Below are 24670 nucleotides of genomic sequence, written 5' to 3' on the forward strand. Positions count from 1 at the left end.
ACTGTTATGAGTGTCATGGGACTCATAAGCTCTCCTCTGCCACAGCAGCATACTTGAGATCGGTTGTTTCATAGCACGGGCAAGTTTCCTGTGGGACCGTGAAAGGATAGCTTGGTTTCTGGTTGAATACTGGCTAGAGATGGCCGGAGACCCAACAGGTATCCCTGCAAGGAATGGCATACATTTCGCCATGGTCCCAGACTCCAGGCTCCTGACAAGAGGCCAAAGATCTCCATTGATCAGCGCCTTTTCAGTCACATAGGGAAACGCCCCTACCAGCCCCTCCACAGGTAGAGGGCGTGACTACAGGCCACAGAGCCTCAAGAGATCTCCATATTAATGAGGTACCTAAAGGCCAGAGGGCATAGCCAATTAAGTATTCATTCCAAGACCCTCCTCCTTACAAACAGTATTTAATCAAAGGCCTGCCCTGAGGACACGGGGTACAGCTATATCCACTTTTCGCCATGACAATAAACCTTTTAAAACCATGGACTTCCTCATGTCGTTGGGGCCTGCTGTGGAGAACCATGGAGGGGGTCTTCGATTTACCGAGCTGCTGTCTAATCTCCTGTAGAGGACTTCTCTGTGTTCCAGCCACGGAGGCTTGCCAACTCAAGCAAGCTAGCCGAGCCAGCCATGACCCAGCCAAGCTAGTCACTGTGACCAAGAGTCTCTACTCCACGGGGGGCTGCCGGAGCTTCTCTCACTCGCCCCTCTCGGCTGCGGCTGGACCAGCCCATATGCCCTTGCATCTCAGTCCCAGTGGGACTTCAGGCTGAGACCTTTCCACACCCAGGCAGAGCCCCTCGGCTTCTCAGCCCAGCATCTGCCTGGCGCTGCATGGAGTGAACTCAGTCAAATTCCCACGTTTCTGCTCCCTGAGCTGCGGTTCCAGCCGCCTGGGGCGGCAGACACACAGGATCCACAATTCAGCCCAACAGGACCCACGCCCACACAGGAGCTACCGCCTCACAGTTTCCAACTCTGAGGCTGGATAGACCCTGGGCTGAGCAGGATGCCAGATTTGAGATGAGAACAGAGAAAGGGTGATTGTCACTCTTAAACCATAATGCAGTGACAATAGATTCATGGGACACCTTCATATCGCTGAGAACTTAGCAGGCCTATTTGTTCCTAGCAAAGCAAACCACAAGGATGAACACGGCTTGATGTCTCAGGGAAAATGAGTTCAGAAGCTATCTACAGGGACTAAGGTCTTGCTTGAGGTGACTAAATGCTTCCAGACATCAGTGCAAGCTATACCCACGAAGCACTTCCCATTTCTCTGCAGGCTAGGCACCTTTTCCAGTTTTCTCATCCTAACAGTCCCTCATTTCCATCCAGAAGGCCTGACTCCTGGAGAAGATGGCACTATTTTGTGCTTGTAATTTTTATCCATACCCACTGCAGGTCACAGAGAACACAACTCCACCTACCACAAGGCATGCAGACTTGAGTCAGTTAAGTCAAACTTGTCAAGGCTGATGAAGGGCTTCTACTAATAAACCTGTCTCGGGTGGGCTGTGCTGATGGGCAGGACGTCAGGCTAGACAGTGACTTGCTGCCTGGCTATGCTAATTCATTGGCCAATTCATAGGAGGTGGCAGCTGATGTTGTAATGATAACTTAGAGGGCATCAGCAGCAGGAAAAGTTTGCTAAAAATGGCTTTTATTACAAAGCTTTCCTGAGTTTGGCTGTCCCCTGACATTATGTCATTAGGAAAAACTGATGCCTCTCAATAGAGAAAAAGAAATCTGTTCCCGAAGCAGAGGCTTGCTGAAAGCTATTAGCTGTCTCCTGGAAATCACAACATTGAAACCTTCACAGCAACAGCAGCAACACATTGTAAAGAAGCACGAGGAGTGTTTGACTCTCTGCCTTCTTTATTACTCACTCCTCTGGGGGTGGGGAGGAAAGAGGGCTCGTTTTATAAATTCATTCATACTTAATAAGGCAAAGCATAACCTTGATGCTTAAAAATAAAATCACTGGATCTGGAAAGATGGCTCAGTTGTTAAGAGCACTTTCTGCCCTTGCAGAGGACCCAGGTTTGAGTCTCAGCACCCATAAGGCAGCTCACCACCATCTGTAACTCCAGTTGCTGGGGTTCTGGCCTCCCTGCAGATTGTACACACATGGTCTCCTTACACACAGGCAAAACACTCATACAAATAAAATAAAAATAAATAAAATATATTTTAAAAAAATCACTTGTGGTTGCCAACAAAATTGGAGGCTATTTTTTTATTGTTCCTCCTTGACTACAGGGATTAATTCTTGGACAATAGCCCATCCTCTGAGGCCAACCAACTTTTTCAGCCTTTATGTCTTTTGCTGGACCCACTCACTGTTCCAGAATTGTTGGGATCAGCAACAAACAAGGTATGCCTTTCTTGCAGTCTAGTCTGGCTTAGATATGACGGCTGTTGAAAAGGTGGTTTGAGGGTTGTAGGGATAGCACAGTGGATAAAGCGCTTGCCTGGTAATCTCGAGGACGTGAGTTCAGATCCTCATCACTCACAGAAAAGTTGCTGAGGCACAGCAGCTACCTGTAATCCTAGTACTTTTGAAGGCAGAAGGAGGGGAGCCCCAGGGCTCATTGGCCAGCAGAGACAATGAGGTATTATTGAGCTCTGGTTTCAGCATGAGACCCTACCACAATAAATACAGTGGACAGTGATTGAGGAAGACCTCCAATATCAGCCTCATGTCTCCACACACATGAACATATACTTGCCCACACATATGAACACATACATGAGCCACAGAGGAGGAGGAGAGCAGAAAGAGAGGTCTGGATTCCCAGCTCTCTACTTAGCCTAGAGTCAGCCCTTTCCCTGATTACTAATATGTGTTGCTGAGGCTTTGCAACAGCCATTAGTAGAAACAGAAACTATTTAAGCTCTGGATCCTCTGTCGTCAATACCTGAGACTTTGGTACTCAAGAGTTACCACACCAAGATGGATGACAAAGGTATTTCACTGCTTCTTGTCACAGACTGATCATAAGAACACAAGACTAGAAAGGTGAACCCTGTGCTCCCAACTCACATTCATGGTTCCATTGATCTCGGCCACCGACTCATCATCTGTGGGGAACTGATAAATCTGGACTCCGTTGCTGACAAGTTCACTGGTGATTTTGATCTTGAACTTTGCCAGCTCACTCTTAGAAATGGCATCTGATTTGGCAATGATGGGAATGATGTTTACCTAGGAGAAAGAGGAACAAAGTGGGATTAACTGTTGTTGATAGCTAACTGTAGTTAACTGTTGTTAACTAGCAACTGATAACTGCATAACCTAGGGCTCCCATTAGCGCCCAGAGGGGAAAGCTCAGCAAATAGGTCCAGCACTCTACACCTTTGGCCAAACAACAATATAATAAAAAATAATGAGTACTTACTATGCATTGGCCACTGGCTATGGCTTAGTATAATCTTAACAATAACTTTTCTAGAATGTGTTTTTACTAGAATTTTACCAATGTGAAATTGAACCACACAGAGGTTAAATAACTTGTCTAAGGCCACAGGGCAAATAAATAGCCGAACTAAAATTCAAATCCAAGTCAGCCTTATCCCAAAGCTAGTAACTACTATGAGCTATCTACCTTGAAATCAAGGTTATCCCTAGAGTAATTCAAAGAAGAAAGATGGCAGGGAATCCGTGGTTGACAAGGTGACAGGTGGACATTAGTTGGTAACAATAAATTGTCCCAACTCATTCAACTGAGGCTCTCCCCAGCCAGATATACCATGGATCCACATGGGAGGTATCAAAAAAGAAGCAGGAAGAGAATTTGGGGACGATGGACCTGTGGCTCTCTTACTTGGAGCAGCTAATTAAGCACAGAAGAACCAGTGTTACCAATTTGACATGAAATTTATGCCAGAATGGTAGACTGAGGCTGGGGAAAGAGCTCAGTTGGTAGGATGCTAGCTTAGTTCCATCCGCAGCTCCACCTATAATCCCAGCACTGGAGAGAGGTGGAGGCAAGAGGGTCAACTCAATGTCATCTTCAGCTACATAGAGGGTTTGAGGTTAGCCTTAAGCTTCATGAGATCCTGTCTCACCACCCCACCTCCTAACGCACCCCACACAAGTTACTAATGCTTGAGGTGGAGGACTTGTTTTGGGGTAAAGAAAGCAGGTGTGAACATGCCCAATTTCAAATAGCAAGAGAAAGGCCCAGTGCAAGCACAAAGTTCAACCTGCCTGAACCATGATCCTTGAAATCCCTCTAGGATGGGAGAAAGGTTTTATTGCCAAAAGTAAAGGAATCTGACATGGGCGTGGTTTGTGGAGACAGCACACTAAAGCTCATAGTCCTGCAAAGAATGGAGTCATTCTTGCTCATAGATCCCATTGGGTGGTATGAATGGTGCTCAGGCCTGGTGTTCTAAAAGGAGTGTGGGAGATCAGGAACTGAAGAAGTCCTGTCTCTTTTGAACTTTCCAAGTCCCCCCAAATCTCATACCATATAGCTTAGGATGCTGGTCCAAGACCAGGCCTTGCAGTTATCTTCTTTGATGTCTTTTGGGGGTGCGGAGGTGTCAAGAGATCAGACTCTTTGCCAATGTGTAACCACAGGAAAATCTAATTCTCTTTGTCATTTTTTGTCCAAGTTCTCATTGGTACACAATAAACATGAGCCAAAACTGCTTACTTAATGCAGCCCACCCACCAGACTGCCCACCACATGGCTCACTGCTGCCCTATACAGTGGCAGGTTGGGCATGGAGACATTTTGGGAGCAGCCTATTCTTCATGAGCAGTGAGCTCATTGCTGCAAAAATGGAAAAACACTACTCTTCTTCTGATTATAGCTAACATTCAGCTTTTATAATGGCTATGCTACCAAATGACTACATGTAAATTAGACTTTTGTATACTGAAATAAGTTGCAGTTAGAGAGCTAAAGCCAAATCTCAGCTTCATTACAAGTTGTCTGACGGGCTGGTGAGATGGCTCAGTGGTTAAGAGCACTGACTGCTCTTCCAGAGGTCATGAGTTCAAATCCCAGCAACCACATGGTGGCTAACAACCATCTGTAATGATATCTGATGCCCTCTTGTGGGTTGTCTGAAGACAGCTACAGTGTACTTACATATAATAAATAAATAAAAATTAAAAAAAAAACAAGTTGTCTGACTTTGAACAAGCAATTTGCCTTTCCACGCCTCAGTGATCTCATGTGTAAAATGTGACTAACAGTACCTGACTACACTAGATTATCAGAAGGACAAAAACAGGGCCCAGTCCCTATTGCTGGAGACAACACACATTCTCATCAAACACTGAGGAGTTGAGCATGCAAATTAGGACCTTCACCCCTACTGACTAGTGTCCATGGTACTGGAATATACTTTGTACACTACTAAAGGAGAAAGACAATCACCCACCCAGCTACAAAGCCTGTAACCTACAGTGGTCACCAACCTGAGTAAGATGCTAATATAATACACTGGCACAAGCACTGTGGAAGTAACCAATTACCATCTAGATGGATTTAAGGTTTACTCCATGAGATGGAACCCATGCTTGACAGTGCTAGACCTGAGACTGGATAGGGCATGGGCCTAGGAGAAAACCAAATATTACAATTCTGCTCAAACAACATTGCATAAAATGACTCCTAACATCATTCTGCTAAATTCATAGATCAGTGCCTTGTTCAACCTTTATCAAAGAAGCTTCTTCTTACAGTAGATGAGAACTAACACAGAGACCCACAACTGGACAATGTGCAGAAAGTGAGACTTTGGAGCATTCAGTCCTAAATGAGATAGATGTCTTCATCAAACTTCTTCTCTTAGGACTTAGAAATCTATGTGGAAGAGGAGGTGGAAGACTGTAAGAACCAGATGGGATGAATGACTTCAAGGAAACAGCATCTTCTAGACGCAATGGGACTGATGCTGTTATCAACTCACAGAGACTGTGGCAGCTTGGCAGCATGCACAGGGCCTGAACAGGTTCAAGCCACAGGAATCCAGTTGCTGAGAGAGAGGATGTAAACACAGGCTCCGTCTTTAACCAAAAAGCTGTCTATAATTGGTACCTACTTGCAAAGGAAAAATTAGTTTTTTTTCTAATTAAGTCTTCCTGAGTATATTAACTTCAGGATAAGCCCCATGCCCAGCAGTAGATGGCCAACACAAAGTGAACTCAATGGTGTTTTTGTGGATGCTTTGTCTCATATTGCTTTGTTTGGGCTTTTTTTTTCCCTTATTGGTCTTTTACTTATATATATTTGGTTTTTGTTTTCATGAAATTTCTTTCAGTTTTTTTTTTCAACAAGAGAGACAGAAAGTACATGAAGTTGGGTGGTGAGGATCTGGGAGGAATTTGGGGAGGGGAAACCCCTCATCAGAATATATTGCATAAATGTTTTTGATTAAAAAGTAAATAATTTTTTTTTGTTTTTTTCAAGACAGGGTTTCTCTGTGTAGCCCTGGCTGTCCTGGAACTCACTCTGTAGACCAGGCTGGCCTCGAACTCAGAAATCTGTCTGCCTCTGCCTCCCAAGTGCTGGATGAACGGTATGCACCGCCACTACCTGCCTATAAAAATTTAAAAATTACAAAAATATAATAAAACATTTTTTTTGTTAATCAAACAAACAAAAAGGAGCATGTTCCATTGGCTAAGCTCTTTCTGCATTAGGATCCTGAGAACCCAAAAACATCAGATGGGCATGGTAGTCTTCCTATAATCCAGCCTCAGAAGGCAGAGACGGGATTCCCAGGGCAAGCTAACTTAGCAATATTAGCCATATGGCTGAATTCTGGCGTGGCTGAGACTTGGCCTCAATGAACAAGGTGAAAGGGAGATGATGGGATGATTCTGATATCAATCTTTAGTCTCCACATGTATAAGCACCCACATGCATAGGCACCTACACACGTGTACCTGCATACATGCAATATGCATATATTTGAACATGCATAAACAACATATAACACATATAAATGGAAAAAAAGAAAGATGAAGTAACATGTATAAATACATAGTGCTTGATGCATGCCAAATGCTAGGAAAGAAAAACTATAGTAATTAGGCTTTTTAAAAAATCCAATGTTCCTATACAGAGAAACCCTGCCTCGAAAAAAACAAAAAAAAAAAAAAAAATCCAATGTTTGCCGGGTGGTGGTGGTACACGCCTTTAGTCCTAGCACTTGGGAGGCAAAGGCAGGTGGATTTCTGAGTTCAAGGCCAGCCTGGTCTGCAGAGTGAGTTCCAGGACAACCAGGACTATACAGAGAAACCCTGTCTCAAAAAACAAAAACAAACAAACAAACAAACAAAAAACAAAACCCAAACAAAAAAATCCAATGTTCAATTTGCTTTGTTGTTATGACACTGGGAATTGAATCTAGGCCTGGCACATGGCTGGAGAGACGGTTTAGCGGTTTAAAGCACTCGTTGCTCTTGCAGAAGACCCAGGTTTGTTTTCCAGCACTCACTTGTTGGCTCACAACCATCCCTAACACCAGTTCGAGGGAGTTCGACATCTTCTGGACTCCTTCAGCACCAAGTGTGTATACATACAGGTAAAATTCTCAAAAAACATAAGATAAAAGGAATCTAAGTTTTTAAGGAAAGAGAAGCACTTTCCATTGCCAAACTTAGCACTTAGCCTTGAACAGCCATCTTGCTTGTAACCATCTTTATTTCCAAAACAGATAGGGTGGAAGAATTCGTAATACTAGGAATCCAGATGACACAGCATATGACACAAATGCAGAATCTGTAATATCATCTTTATGGAGGAAAGTAACAAAGGATTAGATTAGGATTCCATAAAACTTTTGCTGGAGCTTAGCAGTGGTGGCACACGCCTTTAATCCCAGCACTTGGGAGGCAGAGGCAGGTGGATTTCTGAGTTCGAGGCCAGCCTGGTCTACAGAGTGAGTTCCAGGACAGCCAGGGCTACACAGAGAAACCCTGTCTCAAAAAAACCAAAAACCAAACAACAAACATACAAAAAACCCCCCAAACCCCACAAAAACAACAAAAAACTCTACTGGAATCCAGTATCCAATGTGTATTAGATCAGTAAGAGTCCAGCTTGGGCAACCCCAGCTCCTGCCTCATACCTTACTGTCCAGCTTCTTCATGGTTACTAGGTCCAGAGACTTAAGTGAATGTCCTGTTGGGGCAATGAAATACAAGCAGACATGGATTCGGGAGTCATGGTAGGAGTGCAGTACTCTCCGGATCTTCAGCTCTTCCTGTAGGTAGGCCTCAAACTGAGCGTCAATGAATTCCACGATGGGCTTGTAGCTGGAGCACAGAGAAGAGAAATGGCTTCAAATGTTTGGGTTTTGACAGTCAGTCCTAGTTAGAAATGCAAAGTGTCCTGTGTACTTTCCCTCATCTACTCTGGCTTCTCCATCTCTTCTACTGTCAGCTTTGGTTGACTTCTTGGTGCACACATGAGCCCAACTTACTTCTTCAATGTGGAATGACCATTTCTCTTCCTTCATTCCAATCCTGTCTTTGTATACATTGGGGCTCAATTTAATGCCTACATCCTTCCTAAGCCTTCTCTATGTATTCCCTAAATCCCTGCTGTGACCCAGCATTGTAAAAATATAGATACATGGCATTGGCTTGCTCACTGCTGCTTCCCAGGAGTTACTGTTCTCTCAGATCCATGGGCCCTGAGGCAATGTGGAAGCCACTGGTGGCATCTGTAGTTGGGACCTTACTCCACATTAGGCTCTCGATCTAAGCCCATTAGAGGCTTCCTGCATCTTCTCACATAATGCTTTTGGACCAGAGCTATGTACACAAGACCTCTCTGTGATCCACCCGGAGGAAATTATGTGTGGGATCTTTGCTCATTCTTGCAGCAATGAGTGGAGCACCCCACTTAGCAACCTCTATAGCCACGTATTTTTCTACTTCTCATCTAAGCACCCAGACAAAATTTGATAAAGATACTTCCCCCATATCATCTACACAAGAACCCCAGCTCACTAAGTATCCATACAAAGCTCCTCCAGGCAGCTTCCAAGACTCAACAAGACACATTCATTCATTCATTCATTTTTGATACAGGGTTTCATTATAGCCCTGGCTGTCTTGGAACTTGCTATGTATACCAGGATGGCCCCAAACTCACAGAGATCTGCCTATTTCTACCTCCCCAGTGCCAGGAATAAAGGCACGACCCACCATGTACATAGTTCAATCTGTTTATTTTTGAGACAATGTCTTGCTGCATAGCCTAAGCTGGCAGGGAACTCATGTAGCTTAAGCTGGCCTCAAACTCATGAACCTTCTGTCACAGCTTCCTGAATACTAGAATTACATGTGTGTACCAGCATACCTGATTCGTCAAAGCCTCCTAAAACAATAGTGAGTCTATTGTTTAGCGAGTGTATAGGCAGTTAGTAGTTGCTAAGGGAGTGAATGAATTTTCTTCAGTAGTGTACCCACTGGTGAGTTGCCTATAACTAATCCCTTATCCATGCTCCTATAGGTAGCCCTAATTAAACTTATTTGCCTGTGCACATATACAAAGGCATGAAAGTAGAAGAGGGAGCTGCTGAGGTGGCTCAGTGGGTGAGGGCATCTGCCTTCAAGCCTAAGGACCTGAGTTTGATTCCCAGGGTACCCATGATAGAAAACTGGAGGTTTTCTCTCCAGTTTCTCTCTCGCATTCTTGCCCTCTGATGTTTACACATGCACCATGGTATGTATACACATGCACACATGCATGTATACACATACAAATAAATAAAAATGTGATTATGAAAATACCTCTACTTATATAAATAAAAGTAAAAGAGAGGCTACTTGGGAAAAGGAAGGAGATCAGTGGAAAGGGGACCAGAGAGGGTAATGGGGAGTGGATATAATAAAAAAAAATACTATGTACATGCACAAAAGTGTCATAATAAAACCCATTATCATCTATGATTAATATTTGCTAATTTAAAAAAACTTCAAAAAAGAATCGTCAGCTCACTCCTTCTTCCTTTGCAGGGCCTTCCTGGAAATTCCTTTCTCCCTTGCCCTGTCTGCACGGAAGCCACCCCAATTGTGCTGGCAGTCTCATCCTTCCTTCCTTTTTTTTTAATTTAAATATACTTATTTACTGTATATGTGTGTAGATGTATGTGCCACTGCATAAGCGTGAAAGTCACAGGACAACTCGTGAGAGTCAGTTCTCTCTTTTCACCATGAGAGATCTAAGAATGGACCTCAGGTGACCAGTTTAGTGGCAAACATCTTTACCCACTGAGACATCTTGCAGGCCTCTGCTTCACCCATGACCCCAACATCATCTTTCAGCTCTAAGTAGGCCATTTCCGTTTCAGCCCTGATCTCTTCTCATTGCCTCAGTTTGCATGTCTCTCCACTGGAGATGCTGCTTCCCTTCAAGGGAGGAAGAGATTCATTCTGTCAGCCCAGGGCAGGGAGTTTTCAGAGTCTATTGCCAGAAGAAAATGATCAAAGGGAGACACGAGCCCAGCCAACACCTCCCACCTCCAGCAGCTCCCTACATGAGTCTTTGTGAAAGAGCCCCCAAGGAGTGAGGAAGAAAGCAGCATTTTAAAAAAAGAACCACAGCATCCTTCATCCTGAGAACCAACCGAGGACAGGAAGAGACCCAGGTGCAGGGTATCTCTGGCACCCCAAATGAAAAACAAATCTAAAAATACCATTTATTCTTTATTTCTTTGATTCCCCCTTCTCCAGTTGAGGGTGTTTTGGAGCACAAATGATCCCTTAGGTAGCAAAGAGTCTTAGAAGGCTCCTGAAGAATTCATAGTGAGAGTAGAGGATGCATCCCTCAGACATAGCTAATTTTTAGCTGGGTAGCTGGTTTGAATGATATGATCAGGGCATGGGCTTTGCTTTCTTCTATTACATAACTTCTCTTTTACTTCAGTTTTTGCTCCACATGAAGGGGCAGGGAAAACAGAAGACCAGATTTTTTTCTCAGCTTCCTTCGTCTTGAATACCTGAAACCCCATGTTCACCTTATTCCCACTGCTTCCGGCCCTCAGAGTCTCTGAAATGGTGCATAAACCAGCGAAAGTTCCACCAGGATTGGGTTTAATGAGATATGAAAGATGGGTGACTCATCTTTGTCTCAGTATGCTTTGTATCGCTAGTGTCTGGCCTGCTGTCTGGCATACAGTAAGGATTCTACCTACTCTCTGAGTTCCCTCACCTCTGTCCCCATAGTGGATCTGCCCTCAGTGGCTATCTCTTCACCACATGTTGCTTTCTTTACTGAACTCCATTCTGGGGCAAAGAAACCATCTGTTTCTTTCTTTCTTTACTTTTCTCATGCCCTTCCCAAGAGGATGTTTCTGTATGACCCACCCACTAGTTCCATGGAGCGCTTCAGAAGACAGCTTTCTTCTAGTACTTTCTTCTGTGGCAGACTCTATCCTTTCTCATCACTACAATTAATCTTTTCCCCTTTAAGGCAATAAGTTTGAGACTCACAGGCCATCCATGCAATTCTTTTCTAACATGTAAAGGTGTTTTGTCTGCATGCATGTCTGTGCACCACATACATGGTCTAGTATCTATGGAGGCGAGAAGATGACAATAGCTCCCCTAAAGCTGAAGTTACACACAGTTATAAGGCTCAAGGTGGTTGCTGGGAATTGAACCTGGGTCCTCTGGAAGAACAGCCAGTGCTCTTAACCACTGAGCCATCTCTGCAGCTTTATCCATACAGTTTTAACCATGGAGCCTACAGACCTCCAAGGAGCCTATGGATAGAATTTAGAGAATCCACAAACTTGCACAGAAACAAAACAAAATACATCTCTAACTGAAAATTTCCAGTTTCTTCCATTATAAACTGAGACAATAATCTGTAGTAATTAATGTCTGTAGCACCTGTGATTTTTCTATACAGTAGAGATCACATATTTTTTCCCATCTCAGTGGTTGTACATATGTCAAAATAGCATCTACCTCCATCATAGTTTCTGTATTCTGGTAATTATTAAAGCCTGCAAATAGATAACATTATTTTGGAACTTAGCAGAGAAGCATATGGGTTACTAAATCCTAATTTAAAAATATTTTTGATAACTATTTTTAATACAATTGGTACATTTTAGGCATTCAGAAGTTACTTTGAGAACAAGGCCATGGGCTACAGCACTGTACTAAACGGTTTAAATGGCACAATGGTCTAAATACTCCTTCATTTCTGGTAGTGAGATGCACTATGGAGACACTACAATAGAGTACTGACTAGAAAGTACTAGGAGTTCAGCTACTTTGATACCAAGGACGACTTCTCTGAGTGTTCAGTATCAGAGCTGCAAGGATGAGAGCATCACCAGCAAGCCACAGTGAGATCCGGGAGAAGGGCAGTCCAAGCAGCAGTCTGTAATAATGCTCTGAAGTCAGAAGCCAGCCTGACAAGTTTAAGCAAGGAAGAAAGGCGGGCATCTGGCCACACAGTGGTGGGGCACTCCTTTAATCCCAGCACTCAGGAAGCAGAGGAAGGAGGATCTCACTGAGTTCGAGGCCAGCCTGGTCTACAGAATGAGTTCCAGGACAGCCAGGGCTACACAGAGAAACTCTGTTTCGAAAAACCAAAACAAAAACAAGAAAAAGAGGGGGCTGGAGAGATGGATCAGCGGTTATGAGCACTGACTGCTCTTCCAGAGGTCCTGAGTTCAATTCCCAGCAACCACATGGTGGCTCACAACCATCTTTAATGGGATCTGATGCCCTCTTCTGGTGTGTCTGAAGACAGCAACAGTGTACTAATACATATAAAATAAATAAATCTTTAAAAAAAACAAGAAAAAGAGTAGAAAGGTGGGGAGCTAAAATGTAGTGACTGTAAGGGGAGTGAGGAAGCTTAAGCACAGCTACACAGCAGAAACAGCCAACATGTCTGTCAACTGATGACTGCGTAAAGAGAGTTTGGATGAACCAGACAATAAAGAGCTTCAGCTGTAATGAAATTCTAATGCAACTTGCCTAACACAGGTGAGGCCCTGGGGTCTATCCCCAACCCTGAAAAGACGGAGAGGACTGGAGGGAAAGAGGCACTCATATACAGGCAAATTCTATGTGATTTCATTTATATGAGGCACCTGGACCAGCGAAATTAATGGAGGCATAAAATAATAGTGTTTCTCGGAAGCTGAGGTGAGCAAGCAATGGAAACTTCCCCAGTGAGTTTTCTTTGGGGGTGAAGCAAATGTGTGGAAACTAGGCAGAGGAGATGGCTGAACAACAGTGGTGGTGATGGTTGTCGCTGTATTAAATGCAATAAGATCATTCCTCTTAATCAGCTTTGTCAAGAGCCTCAGTGGGTGGGCTGGAGAGATGGCTCAGCGGTTATGAGCACTGACTGCTCTTCAAGAGGTCCTGAGTTCAATTCCCAGCCACCACATGGTGGCTCATGACCATCTGTAATGGGATCTGATGCCCTCTTCTGGTGTGTCTGAAGACAGTTACAGTGTACTCATATAAATAAATAAATCTTTATTTTTAAAAAAAAGCCTCAGTGGTTTCGGTACATACTGAAGTCTGAGAAGTGCTGGCATCTGTCATTAAATCGTTCACCTGACTGAAACCTAATTCTCCCATGGAGACTCTATCACCCAGGATATGCCAGGATATGTCCACCTCCCCACCCCTACAGTCTTCCAGACAATCCCTCCAGACATACCTTCCTCTTTCATGTCAATGCAAAGCCTCTTTCCTTTGGAGACCTAGCCCATCTTTCTTCGGTGGCACCTGGCCCAATCTTTCTCCCCACTCTAGGTGATTCCAATGTACCTGCTAACAACTCATAATTTTTCCAGTCTCCAAATGCTGTGACAGCCTTGACTTCATAACTTTGGCTTCCTCTGTTCCCCACACAAGAAATCCTCTCTGACCACAATCTGGTGTCTACTAGCTAGCTGCCATATGTCTTTGATCCTCCTAAGCATGAGTTGACTCCTCCGAATGCTCAGAGTCTGGCTCTTTTCCTCATTACCCAGGATATCAAGGTCTTCCTGGTCTCAGCTCCTTGTCTGCCAAGGCAGAATCATATGACTGGTCAACTGAACCACATTTTTGTTTTGTGAGACAGGGTCTTGCTATGTTGGCCAGGCTGGTCTTGAACTCTGGCTCAAGCAATTTTCCTGCTTCAGCCTTTCTAGTAGCTGGGACTAGAGATGCACAACACTATACCTATCATGAAACATTCTTATCGACACCTTCAGCTCCGTTCCAGCCCTGTCCTTCTACCCTCCTGGCCTAGTAAAATAAGAACTGTATAAATTTCAGGTTCTGATTACTTCATGCTGTCAAAGTTGGTTGAACACAAAATACAACAACTGTGGGTCTTGACTCTTTTATAAATTCATGGCTTGACAACTCCCATGTGTTCTGGGTCCCAGAATCCTGGCAAGGGAATAAAGAAAGGACAGATACACATACAGTGAATCTAACATCACATTGGGCTCTGCAACCTGGATTCCCACACCTGGAGCCTCAGTGTGTTTATTAGGTACAGTACAGGGGCAAGGGCTAGCTAGTCTCTGTAGGAAGTTTCTGGAAGTGAGCAGTCTCTGACTATAAATATTTGGGAGGAAGAGGCAGCAGTTACTAGTTTTTGCACACACTGATCAATCATAAAAGGAGATTTGCCACTTCTCTTGAGCCTGAACCATAAGAGTAATAGCTTTTTCCAATTGTCCCATAGGTCCAGAGGCCTTGGGCTATCTTTGATATGGCCATGCCCAGGTCAAAATATACATTCACACAGGACTTCTTTTGGGCTTTCTTATGCTCCCTACAAAGTCCTCTAACTTCAAATCTCCACAGTAATATAATGGCCCCCTTCTTGGCCTTGTTTGGCTCACTCGCCATTATTCTCTCATTGATCATACCGGACTTTCATTTGATCTCTCAGGTTCCAAAATGATTCTTGACCCCATCAGTCATATGATAGTCTGACAGCTTACTTTACCAGCAGAGCTGAGACCACAAGGCTCATACAGCCTCATCCCCTGAGCTTTAAAGATGGACTCACCCTCCCATTTCCTTCTTGTCTAAGGATGAAGTATCTCTCAGCTTTGCAAGGCTTGTTATCCCTGTGTACGTGGTCTCATCCTTTGCAGCTTCTTTGGAATACTTGTTCCACGCTCTGTCTCCTCTCTTCCTACACACTCTTTCCCCTCAACTTATGAGCATACTTAAGTCTCCTCTCATCTCAAAAGAGAATTCTTCTTAACCCAATCCAATCCTCCTCAACTCTGAACCTCCCCAACAAGGTTTCTGTGCCTTCCTTTCCCTTAGCAGTCAAGTTTGGAATCTGTATCTAACACAGATGCCCAACAAATATTTAATGAGTGGAGAGAGGTCTCTCTTTTTTCTTTCCCTTTCAGTTTTTTTTAAAGAAAGGGTCCCATATAGCACAGGCTGGCCTTGAACCCACTATGTAGCAGAGAATGACTTTGAACATTTTTCTTTTGCAGTAGATTGTTATTAACATAGAGATCCACAATGGGACAACATAAACAGTGAGAAACCGTGAAGCCAGAGGTGACGGATGACTTCAAGGAAAGAGCATCTTCTAGTCACAACAGTGCTTGGAGTCATCCATCACCTCTGGCTCTTATAGTCTTTCTATTTCTTCTTTCACATTTTACATAGATCCCTTAGCCTAGAGGGGAAGGGTTTGGGAAAGATATCCCACTTAGGGCTGAGTACTCCAAGGTTTCTCACCCTCCAACCTGTTGAACTGCCTGAAGACTGTGCAGTGTGCTCCAAGTTCCCAGCTTTTATGAGATGTCACCCATGTTGGGGTAGGCCTTGGTGAGGTAGCTGTCTTTGAGTCACTTCTGCTCCTGTAAGTAACCCTTCACCCATACTCCTGTAAGTAACTAACTTCTCACCCATATTTCTGTTAGCAACCCCAATAAAACTCATTGGTTCACCAAGTTGCACTTTGGTGGTATCCATATTTTGTCGTGGGCTACTTATCTGGAGTGAGTAGGCATGTGTGCCACATCTCCCACGGAAAAGTCTTGTCACAAAACACTATCCTCACATGCACACAGTAAATAAATAAACACAATATTTCTTAGTGGCACTAGCTTCCCACACTGTTCTTGGCACACTGTAGACATGCAGCAGTTGATAAACTGAACAAGATCTTCCATACTGACTTGGATCCTACATTTGGTGGATTCTCTCTCAAGTCTACCCCCTCCTCTCTATCCTATAACTTTCGGTTCCTGTTTAAGCCTTCATAATTTCTCCTATCCTAAAGACCTGCCCCTGCCGTCCTTATCTCTCTTCGCACACTGCCTTATCGCTCTCCCCAGCTTTTTAAATCTACTGTCTACACTTACTTTATCTATTTCCTCTTTTAAAACACCATCCTCTAAATTTCCTTTCAATTATTAAAAACAATCTATGTAAACATGCTTCCTGCCTTATCAGTGATCACTGTGTTGTCTGTTGAATACTGTTCCAGAGCTTTCCTATATATTTTTATGCAGATATAGAGAAGATTATTTGTTTTTGTGGGAGGGAGAATTTTCATAAATAGCACAGTGAAACAATTTCTCACTTTTGTAACAGCAGGACGTGATGCTGTATCCATGTGAATGTAAACTGCAAATATGATCCCATGGTATGGTCACATCACAGCTAATGTAGCTGCTCTATGGAGCTACATTACAGGTAGGCAGGCTAAAGGTTTTTAATTTGATAGCCAATGCTGCACTGGACACTATTGCTTCCTATAAGCATGTCCATGTGTTTTCTTGGCAACATAAAGGAAAGTAGAATTGCCGGGCTATGAATTATTCACATTCAAAAATTTGATGGATGCTGCCAAATTTGCCCTCCAAAAAAAAAAAAAATCTGATCAATTCACACACCCACGTGAATGAAATTCCCTGGTGGCAGTTGCTATTATATCATCTTTTATTTTTGCAAATCTGAGAGGGGAAAAAAAATCATGTTTTTTTTTTCCCTAATTGCTGGGGAAGCTGAATGAGCATCATTTCATAATGTTGATTATTCCATTTGTATTTCTCTTCCTAGTCAATTGTCTGTTTATCAATCATGGAATTACAGAAGCCCTTCTTTCATTTAAAATCCTTTTAAATTATATAGGTTACAAATATTTTTGCCCCATTCATAGCTTGTTTTCACTTTTGCTTTATGGTATTTTACATTTTGAAACATACCTTTAAAATTTTTTAACTTTATCATTTTTATTTACCTACATGTATGTGTTTGGGTAATGTGCATGTCAGGGGAAGTGTCTGGCACAGAGGCATCAGATCCCTTGGAGCTAGAGTTCTAGGTAGTTGTGAGCCAACTGATGTGGATGCAAGAATCAAACTCTGGTCCTCTAGAAGAGCAGTATGTTCTCTTAACCATGGAATCATTGCTCCAGCCCTCAACTACTTTTCCTCTAACTTAGACCCAACACTCTTTCCTTCTGTGAATTTTAGACTGTTTCACAACTCAAAAAGCCTTCACTACCCTCAAAGTTATAAAAATATTCTCCGACATTTTCTCTTTATATTTTTAGAATTTGTTTTTAGTCCAACAGAAATCTATTTTTATAAGCAGTGTTTGTATGAGAGGGTCTCATTTTATATTTTTCTAAACGGATGGCCTATTTTTCCCAGCATCATTTCTTCAACGGTCCATTCTATCCCTGCTGACTTAAAGATGTGAAATTTCCATGCAAATGTAAATCTGACCCCATCCTCCCATTTCTGTTTTATTGCTTCTCCCCTACCCCCATTCTGATGCCTCTTTGTCTCATTCACAAGTAAGAATAGCAATCTAACTTCTACCTACAATCTCCTGAGAATGATCAGTCCTAAATATATTGAAAATGTTCATGTTGCCAAGCCCAGTGGATTTTTAAAATTGTCCTTTTCTTGTACACTATTTATTGTTTCTTCTTAAATGCTACATAATGGTATTCTCGTTTGAGTCTTATCAGTAAAATCATGCTCATAATAACACATTCTATTTCTTAGGAGGTTACTCTGTGCCAGGCATGGTTTCAGTATTTTTTTTTTTTGTCATCCATGTCAAGAATGTTATACCATAGCCCGAGAGTGTAAAGATTATTCATTTTACAGGTTACTTAAAAACAGACACATAGACAATTGAACTATCTTGCCAAAGGTCCCTGGTCTAGCAAATGGCAATATGAGATCAGAACCCAGGCCTGCCTGAGACAAAAGCTTAAATTCCTAGTTACTCTTCTCTCTAGACTGTCTTGAGAAGTCTTACCCTTGGGTTCTCCTTTCCCTAGCACTTATTCTTTTTTTCTTCTTTCATTTATTAGTAGTATTCAGAGTTTTTATGTGTGGTTGATTGTTTTGTTGGTGTTTATTTTAAGACAAAGTCTCACTATGTCCTAGCCTTGAACTCAATAAGTAGTCCAGGCTGGCTTAGAACTCACAGGATCTGTCTGTTTCTGCCTCTTAAGTACTAGGATTAAAGAAATGTACCACCAGGCCCAACAAGTTGTGTGGTATGTGTGTGTGTGTGTATGTGTGTGTGTGTGTGTGTGTGTGTGTTATTCTAGACAATGTGCCATGTTGTAAACAAGCTGGCCTCAAACTCACTCTGAAGCTGAAGCTGGCCCTGAATTCTTGATCTTCCTGCCTCCGTGTCACAGGGATACAGGCCTCACACACTGGGATTCTAAGCATGTATCCCTATGAAGAGCAAAATATCACTAAATTCATTCATTCGTTTGTTTGTTTGTTTGTTTGTTAACAAGGTCTCAAGTATCTGAGACTAGCCAAAGATTCACTATGCAGTGAGGATGACATTGAAGAGTCAGAGACTCCTGCTTCTACCTTTCTGATGCTAGGACTATAGGTGTGTGCCACCATGCCTGGGTGCATGCTGATGATCAGACCCGGGGTTTTGTGCATGCTAGGCAAGTGCTCTACCAACTGACCTCCAACAACAGTTCCTATTTCAATATTTTTAAGACAGGGCTTCAGTCTGTAGCCCAAGATAGCCCCAAACTCTTGATCTTTCTGCCTTAGCCTCCTGCATGCTTGGATTATCAAGTACAGGAAATGCAAGGATGCAGCATCTAATGTGACTTCCACCAGTTTGAGTTGTTTCATCCTTATTTAAACAGATGTTATGGAAAGCACAGGGTATTCTGAAGAGCTGTTTCAATGCAGATGCATTGACATATCTGTGGTAAAACATCCCTGATAGCATATAGAAAACACTGGTTTTATAGGGCTGCTGACACTGGTCTGTAGTCCCACTGGTAGAGAGGACAAGGATCACAAAGTCAAACAAAACTGTTTGTGCTGCAGATAGAGTTGGAAGCTAGCCTAGACAACTTATTGAGACCATATCTCAAAATAAAAAAAAAAATTGAAAATGGCTGTGTGTGTAGCTCAGTGTTAGAGTGCTTGTCTAGCATGCAAAAGGTTCAATCCCTAGTCCTTCAAGAAAACAAACAAATAATTGCTTTGTATTACAGATTATTACAGCTTATTTCATTCTTGCTCTCTACCTTAATCCCAGGGAAGCTTTATCATTTCTTGATACAGTTTGATCAAACAGTTTGCACTGTTTGATTTTTTAAAATATGTATGTAACATATATTTCAGTCCTTTATTTAGTTAGGTTGTCTTGTTTGGTTTGGTTTGGCTTTTGTTTTAGACAACTTCTCAGTATATTACCCAGACTGGCACTAAACTCAATCCTCCTGCATAAACCTACCAAGTGTTTTATGATTATAGGCATGTGCCACCGTGCCCAACTATCAATTTTATAGTCATGAAAAACTACTGATGACATTCTAGAAATAAAACAGTAGATTGGTGTCTAAGAGACAGTATCCATTCAGTATTCCCAAGCCATCACAATCAAGACACTATCCATATGTAGAATGTCTACAATAAGAAGGACTTTGAGAAATTTCATTAAAGACTTTCTAAAAAAAAAAAAAAGTGCAGCTTAGAGTAATGCTTAGATTGTGGCCCAACTACTAAATTGACGGGGAATAGGGTCTAAGCGATGCTCAACCAAACAAGATTAACACAATAAGCAATTTTATAGAAAGAAAAAAATTGGTTGTGGCCAGTGACATGATGCAGCAGATTAAGGCAATTGCCACAGAGCCTGACAATATGAGTTCAAGCTCAGGGTCTCACAGGGAAGAAGGACAGAAGTGAGTCCCCAAAGTACTACTCTGATGTCCACACATATGCCATGGCACATGTACACATGCATCTATGTGCATGGACACATGTGCTAAGCAACTAACTAATAAGTAAATGTATAAGTAAATGTGATTATTTGAAAGAAGAGAGATGTCTTCCTTTTAGGGGTTCATATAGAAAGCAGACTATGTTTCAGTTCTTAGGAAACTACATGTCTATCAGGGGTTAACAGTCTAAGCAGGGATAAGGTAGAAAGATGCGGGAGAGGAGGGAGGAGGTGGGGTAACCCAAACTAAGGATGTATGAAAAAGCCTTATGGAGAACTACTACTTTGTAAGTGATATTTGATACTCTTGCAGAAGACCTGGGTTTGATTCCAGCATCTATGAGGCAGTTCACAACTGCCTGTAATTCCAGTTCCAGGGGATCTGACACCCTCTTCTGGCTTCAAAGACATTATATGCATAAAGTTCCAGGCTTAATCCCAGCATACATGTGCACACGAACACACAAATAATGAATTTTAAAAAAGAGTGAACAGAGGGGTATACTGTATGGGTGGACAATGACGCTCTTAGGAGACATGAGTTACAAACCCCAGTTCCAGGCATGGCATACCTCTCTCTCAGTTATTGGTCTTGGAGGCTCCAGAGGCTATTATGAATGTTCTTGGTTGCCCATCATAACTAGATATTAAGATTTTATTGCTACATTATTTTTTCAGGACACAGAAAATTCTATCTGGACCTGACCCGAAATCTCCCACTGGCTAGCTTTCATAGTGCTTAGGTACTACACAGGCCACTGGGGAAGAAAAGACACTAATGACCTTTACCCAGTGCTAGAGCCTAGAGTACTGATCTGCCAGGCAAGATGTATCCACTTCAGTAATGGCATAACTGTTATGGGGTAATTAACTGCTTTCTGATTTTTGATAAAGGGCTAGGGATAAGGCTCAGTGAGTTGAGCACTTTTCACACAAATATGAGGATCTGAGTTCAGATCACCAGAACCTGTGTAAAGCTGGAGAAAGTAGCACACATCTATACGCCAAGCAGTCTTACAATGAGATGGGAGGCCAAGAAAAGAGAATTCACTTTCTGGTCAGCCAGTCTGGCATATGCATAGAACAGAAAAAAAAATCTTTCCAACAAGGTTGAAGGTGACAAACAACAACTGAGAGGTTGTCCTCTGACCTCCACACATGGAGCATGGCACAAATGCTAAGGCACATGCACTTATATTTGTATAGAAGAACACATACACACAAAGATTTTTTTAAAAAGGAATTTGAGTGTTCTGTTCTGTGAATATCCTACCAGCTTCCCGCCTCGAGTCTTTATCAGATTCTCATCTTAGAGCCTCATGCACCCCTCACATACACCCCCAAACTCCTCCAGCTTCTTCTGGCTCTCTTCCTCTCTGCTTAGACCTTCTTAGTCTCTTTTCACAATCTGCTGACGTCATCTCCATCTGCTGACCTTGCAGACATCTTGAGGATCCTGAGTTTAGCACAGCATCCTTCTCCCTCTGATTGGTGAATGATATTACATGTGTATGTGCTTGGACCATATCATCTACCTATGGCCAGACTTTCTCTAGACTTGTGACTCTCTGTACAGTCAACCACCTACTACTGAGGTTATCTTGCATGTAAACATTCTAGACATAGCTCAAAATTGGAATGCCTTGTTTCTAATATTTTAAAGTCTGGTTCTCCTATATCTCTCAAGGGAGGCCATCATAACTGATTCCCCAAAGCCAGAAATTCAGATTTCTGAATTTCTGTTCAGATACTTCTGCCTTCATAACCCCATCTAAAATCTTCTTTTTGAATTATTTATTATATGTGAGTATACTGTAGCTGTCTTCAGACACACCAGAAAAGGGCATCGGAGCCTATTACAGATGGTTGTGAGCCACCATGTGGTTGCTGGGAATTGAACTCAGGACCTCTGGAAGAGCAGCCAGTGCTCTTAATTGCTGAGCCATCTCTCCAGCTCCCCATATGAAATCTTTACTAGGTTTTGTCAGTTTTACTCAGTATTTATGGACTGCTTCCCTATCGCAGCTCCTATGTTATCTCTTGCCTCAATTTCATTGGTCTAATACTTTCCTGATTGGTCTTGCTTATCCAGTGTATTTCCATACTAGCCCAAAGGATTTGCTCAAAAGCTAACCAGACTACATTCTGCTTCTTAGAACTGCTGAATGGTTCCACATTTGTACATTCTACAACCCCCCAGGAGCTGACCTCCATTTGCCCCCTGCTCCTTTATTTTTCCCTAGCTCCCTTAAACTACTAGCCTAGGAGATGTTCTAGGTTTAATGGGGCCTTATAAAAGTCACAGGACAACCCAAGAAAAAAAAACTATATTATAACTAAACGTTAGTTACATGACTGCACATGAGAACCCCAAAGATTAAAGTTCATTGGTTTCCCAAGAAGTCTGCTTCTCTACCTAAACACACCAAGCTTCAGTTCCCTAGACCACACCTGAGTTCTCTGTATCACTTTGCCTTTGAAGAAGCAGGAAGCTTCCTGGATTGCCTTTCTCTCTCACCATCTGTCTGTCTGTCCAGCCTTTCAGGAGTTAGCATAGTCTCTCCTGTGAAAGGCTCTCCGCCTTCTTCTCTGCATGGAATTGACTGTTCTTGCCCTTGTGGTCTCAATGCAATCTGCCCTTCATCTCTTTCTTTGTACTCAGTCCTTCACAGAACATACTTGTCTCTATGGAAATTATTTGCTTAAGAAAAGCCTTTCCCATGAATGTGTTGAGAGCAGAGATTAAGCCAATCTTTTGTAGGTCGTTAGAGTATAGGAGGGCCTGGTACAAGGCTGAACGGAATCAAGGACCCACTCACATGTCTTAGAAAGACACCCTTCTTTTGGCAAAGTATATGGAGTGGCACAGTTGTAGATAGGGATCCCATAATGATGCCTTACTTATAAGCTGCCTGCCCATAATCACTCTCATTGGCCCCAGCATCTGTGCTCTCTCCAAGATTCCCATGGTAATCTCCTTTTCATGGTTCCTCCACCCACTTTCCCATTCCACTTCTTTTGTTACCTGTCCTCCTTGTTGATCTGGTCCCCAAAGCCTACAGTGCTCACAATTGTGAGCTTCAACCCCACGTTGCTCTCCTGGAGATCGTAGGTATTGGACCGGAGCTGAACACCTGGCTGTGTGTGGGTCGTTGGCTCCCCTTCAAACTTGGTGTTGAATAGGGTATCCATGAGGGTGGACTTGCCCAAACCTGTCTCCCCTGAAAAGCAAAAGATATCAAGCAATGACTATGTGGCCATTGTGCATCATATTTCACAACTGTACAGAAGTACATAGAATATATAGTATCAGTTGTGTGAAAAAGAAAGGCAGAGACATGCCAGCAGCAGATCGCTCACAATACTGGAGAACTGGGCTAATTTCCATTTTTGTCTTCACAATTTTTTCCGTTATTTGAATCTTCACCTTGAGCATATATGCTATTAGAGGCAGAGAAAGAAATGCTATCCATACAGATAGAGGGGTATAATTATCCCTAGAAGTAGACTGTAGAGAAGTACAATATACTCTTATTAATACTTATCTCTGACTGGTGGCCTTTTATATATAGTTTTCATTTTTTTCTTTAGCTTTTCTGAATTTTCTAAGTAGAACATGTAAATAAACACTAATTGTCAAACAAATACCCTCTCCTCTCATCCCTGGCCTCAGCTTCTGCCCAAACAGTGCTCAATCCACAGATGTCACATTTTTGTCTCCCAGTGGAGAGACTGTACCTACTTTTGGCTTCTCCCAGCCTAGATGACCTTTCAGGAAAACTATTTTTAAAAAAAAAAATTTTTTTTTTTTTTGTCTACCGAGGAATGAACTTGAGCTGCAAATTACTCTTCTTAAATTTCAAACAAACCAGGCATTTGTTTGCTTAACTAACATGTTGGCTGTGTGACACTAATAAATCCAACCACTAGAATTTTACACTTGGCCGATAAATGAGGGAAAGGGTTATGGTGGACTGGTAAATGTTTGGGGAGGTTATTCCTGGAACATTAGAGGATACTGAACCACTGCCTCGAACCAAGCAGTCTTTGGAGAATGAGACATCACAATCACGGAATGGAGAGATGCTGGTGACATGGACTTAGGCAGGAGTTTGATAAGAAACCACAGCTGGACTAGGCACTAAAACCACTTTTAATCTCTGTGGATTTAGATTGTATTTGGCTCCCCATCCCACCCCAAGGGAATAAGAAATATTAAGAACCAAAAATCAGTAGCTAAGCTGGAGATGTAGCTCAGCCAGTAGAGTGTTTGCTTACTATAGTTAAAGCCCTGTCTGAGCTCCAGCATTGAAGAAACTGAGCAAGGTAGTACACACATCTGTAATCAGGAGATGGAGGCAAATAAGAAGGATAAGATCAACCTCTGTTAAATCTCCAGTTTGAAAGCAGCCTGGTCTTTAAGTCAATAGTTAATGACAG

At 42.5% G+C, this 24670-nt stretch overlaps 1 protein-coding gene across 5 annotated transcripts in view; it reads right to left on the bottom strand.

The window, feature by feature from the left end:
- The window catches only part of Septin6 (septin 6), a 74100-nt gene that overhangs the window by 27620 nt on the left and 21810 nt on the right, over positions 1-24670 (bottom strand). For all 5 annotated transcript variants that reach the window (XM_028773137.1, XM_028773135.1, XM_028773139.1 and 2 more), the window contains exons 3-5: positions 23256-23451; positions 8107-8293; positions 3056-3217 (exon numbers count right to left, since the gene is read on the bottom strand). In XM_028773137.1, coding sequence (XP_028628970.1) covers positions 3056-3217; positions 8107-8293; positions 23256-23451 — 545 coding nt within the window. The remainder of the gene's footprint in view (positions 1-3055; positions 3218-8106; positions 8294-23255; positions 23452-24670) is intronic.

This window comes from Grammomys surdaster, unplaced genomic scaffold (assembly GCF_004785775.1).
Source record: "Grammomys surdaster isolate TR1022 unplaced genomic scaffold, NIH_TR_1.0 222, whole genome shotgun sequence".
NCBI classification, from domain to species: domain Eukaryota; kingdom Metazoa; phylum Chordata; class Mammalia; order Rodentia; family Muridae; genus Grammomys; species Grammomys surdaster.